Raw genomic sequence first — 2,946 nt, forward strand, 5'->3', positions numbered from 1 at the left:
GCTGGGGCCGCCTCGCTGGCTGGCAGTGCTCCCACCCCGCTTCCCCGGGTCGCCCTGGACGAGGCTCAGGCTGGTCCTTGGGGTCGTGTCCTGGAGACAGACGTGTTGGCTGCGGGGTTGGGGAGCTGGACAGGGTGCGTGACCCCAGAGGGTGAAGGTAGGTTGGCTGGAGCACCTGTGGGGGAGGCGCGTGCAGCCCAGGCAGGAGTGAGGGTACCCCTTGAGCCTGGGGCTCCGGCACCCTCGGGAGCACTGTGCCTACATCGGCCACAGTGGGGCCGCCCCGCGGGGGAGGGCAGTGTCTCCCCGGTCCTTCCCGCAGGGTCCTCCTGGAGCCGCAGGGAGGAGGCCATGCTCTCAGCCGGCAGACGCCCCCCTTTCGTGTCGCTGTAATCCAGCTCTTGGGCGCCAGAGTGAGGCCTGGAGGGGAGTGGGGTCGTGGAGACCTGATGAGTACACTTCGAGGGGGAAGGGCCAGCTGGAGCCCTAGGGTTCTCTCTGGGCAGCCCTGCCCAGCCCTGTCTGCCAGTCGCAGTCCTCTTCCAGGACTGCCCGACATTCCCGCCCAGACAGCCAGGGGCGGGGGACTCGGTCCCGGGAGCAGTGATGCTGACTCCCCTGAAGCACCCTCGCTCAGGTGTGCACGCCTGTCCCCTCTGGCTCTGCAGACTCGCGGAGCAGGTGGGGGGCCGGTCTCCGGAGACGACGCGGCCTCCAGCAGGAATACGAGGCTGGGGGGGGTGGCCCTCGTCACACCCCGAAAGCTAGGCCAGCCCAGGGTGGGGGCGGAGGGAGGTCCCCCACCTGCACCTCTCCCCGAAGTGGTGGACACAGCCCCGCTCCTCCCCAGACATCTCGGAGCCGGGGTAGGTGTGAATGGCCTTCTTTGTGCCTCTGAATTGGAGGCAATTAGATGCTACTTATCTGGGGTGGGGGAGGATTGGAGCCACCTATGCAAACCCGCCTGCCACTCCCTCCTCCTGAGCTCATAAATGCAGCTCAGCCCTGTCGGCCTGCAGAGGACCCCGCGCCTCACGCCCACCGTCTGTCCCCCACAGCCATGGCTCCCTCCTCTACCCTGCCCAGTGGCTTCGAGCCGTCCAGCTTTGGCTCCGTGGATTGGCTTTCCCGGAGCAGCCACGTGGGGCCGGCACACACCTCCAGGCCCGCTGAGGTCCCCGGGGGGAGCCTGTCTGCTCCAGCCAAGGTATCCGGCAGCGGGGAGCTCCCCCTGGGCACAGAGGAAGTAAAGCCTTTGGAAGTGTCTGCACCAGGGACACCCTCGGCCGGTAGGTGTGGGGATGGGTGGGGAGGGGGCTCCCTTCATTCCCAGACTGGGACGGGAGCCCGGAGGGTTCTGGAGGAGGGAGGCCCTAACGAACCCGCCACATCCTGTGTACCGTGGCTGGAGGTGGGGGCTGGGGTTTGAGGTTCCACCTGACCCCCCTGTCGAGTAAGCACTTCCTCTCAGAGGGGAAAGCCCCAGTGGGGGTCTTCCTCCAGCCCCGTGGCGCCCCTCTTCCTCGCCCCCCTCCTAGAAAGGCTGCCCCCCCTCCTGCCCTGAGTCCTGACTGCGACATTAGTGCCTTTGTGCAACTGGCTCTCTCGTTCTGCAGCGAGTCCTTGGGGCCACTTCCGCCGGGTTCAGAGGGGTCGTTGTGGCTCTTCCCTCAAAGCCGGTCGCCTCAGCTTGGTGTCTAGACTGAGCCTGTTCACAGGTGTGGGTGGGGGCAGCCCTGGCACCCCTGTACACGGGGATTCGAGCGCCTCTGTGCCTCGGCTCCAGGAGGTCTTGGTGGCTTCCTAACCCTGGTCTGACCCTTTGTCATTTGCTGATGAGACCTCGTTTTGTCCTTTTAAATTTTTTTAAATGTTTTATTTATTTCTGAGAGAGAGCGAGACAGCGTGAGCAGGGGAGGGTCAGAGAGGGAGACACAGAATCTGAAGCAGCTCCAGGCTCTGAGCGGTCAGCACAGAGCCTGATGCGGGGCTTGAACTCGTGAACCATGAGATCACAACCTGAGCTGAAGATGGATGCTTAACTGACTGAGCCACCCAGGTGCCCCTCATATTTGAAAAAGTTTAAATAATCCTATGGGAAATGTTTATGTTTCCAAAGAAGTGAAATTTTAAGTTTATTTTCTGCAACCAGTTCCCCCCATCTCACAAAAGCCAACAAATCATCCCTGCATCCAGATCTTTCACCACCACCCCCACCCCCACCTCCAAAGCAAAGCTCTTGCCCTCCTACTGCACGCTCCCAGGTGAGTGTTCAAAGTAATTGTGTAAAATCTGACGTTCTGCTCAGACGTGTGTGGAGAGGACAGGTCGCCCTCCGCACCACGGGGTACCTCGTGCTGTCTGCCACCTGCTGATTTAGACGTTAGACACAGACTAGCCACGGACACATGATTGGTGGCAGGGGAGACGGGGTCCTTGTGAGCAGCCAGAGGAACTGATGTGTGGGGGCCCCTTTCTGGAAGGGACCATGTGCACCAGTGGAGGGTGAGGGGCTGCATCGGAGCCGCTGTTCCGTTCCAAAGGCCTCTTGATCCAGTATTCACCCCCCGGCCCCCATCCTGCATGGGCTGGGAGGGGAGGGGCTGCCCCTCCATCCACATTTGTGTGAAGACCGAACGGGACAGCAGAGCAGTGGAAGTGAGGGAGGAGGGCCCAGCTGGCCTCTCGTCCCTGTGGCCACAGAGCTTAGGAGCCCCCTGAGTGAGGGAGGCCCGGGTCCCACGTGGGTGGCACTGTTAGCCCAAAGCATTCAGTGCCGCCTGCCCTTCCTCAGGGTTGAGCAAGGAGGCGGACGGCCCGCGGGCGCCCCGGGTCCGCACAGCCTTCACAGCCCAGCAGGTCAGCACCCTGGAGAGCGCCTTCCAGCACCAGCGCTACCTGGGCCCCCTGGAGCGCCGGAGGCTGGCCCGGGAGATGCGACTCTCC

General features: G+C 63.1%; 1 protein-coding gene across 1 annotated transcript in view; it reads left to right on the forward strand.

Moving 5' to 3' along the window:
• The first annotated feature begins 1,060 nt into the window (after positions 1-1,060).
• Positions 1,061-2,946, forward strand: part of VENTX (VENT homeobox) — a 2,420-nt gene continuing 534 nt past the window's right edge. Inside the window, exons 1-2 of the mRNA XM_077762925.1 lie at positions 1,061-1,289; positions 2,795-2,946. The exon at positions 2,795-2,946 is cut by the window's right edge and continues 4 nt beyond it. Coding sequence (XP_077619051.1) covers positions 1,061-1,289; positions 2,795-2,946 — 381 coding nt within the window. The remainder of the gene's footprint in view (positions 1,290-2,794) is intronic.

Source organism: Crocuta crocuta, unplaced genomic scaffold (genome assembly GCF_008692635.1).
Source record: "Crocuta crocuta isolate KB4526 unplaced genomic scaffold, BGI_CrCroc_1.0 scaffold466, whole genome shotgun sequence".
In the NCBI taxonomy this organism is placed as follows: domain Eukaryota; kingdom Metazoa; phylum Chordata; class Mammalia; order Carnivora; family Hyaenidae; genus Crocuta; species Crocuta crocuta.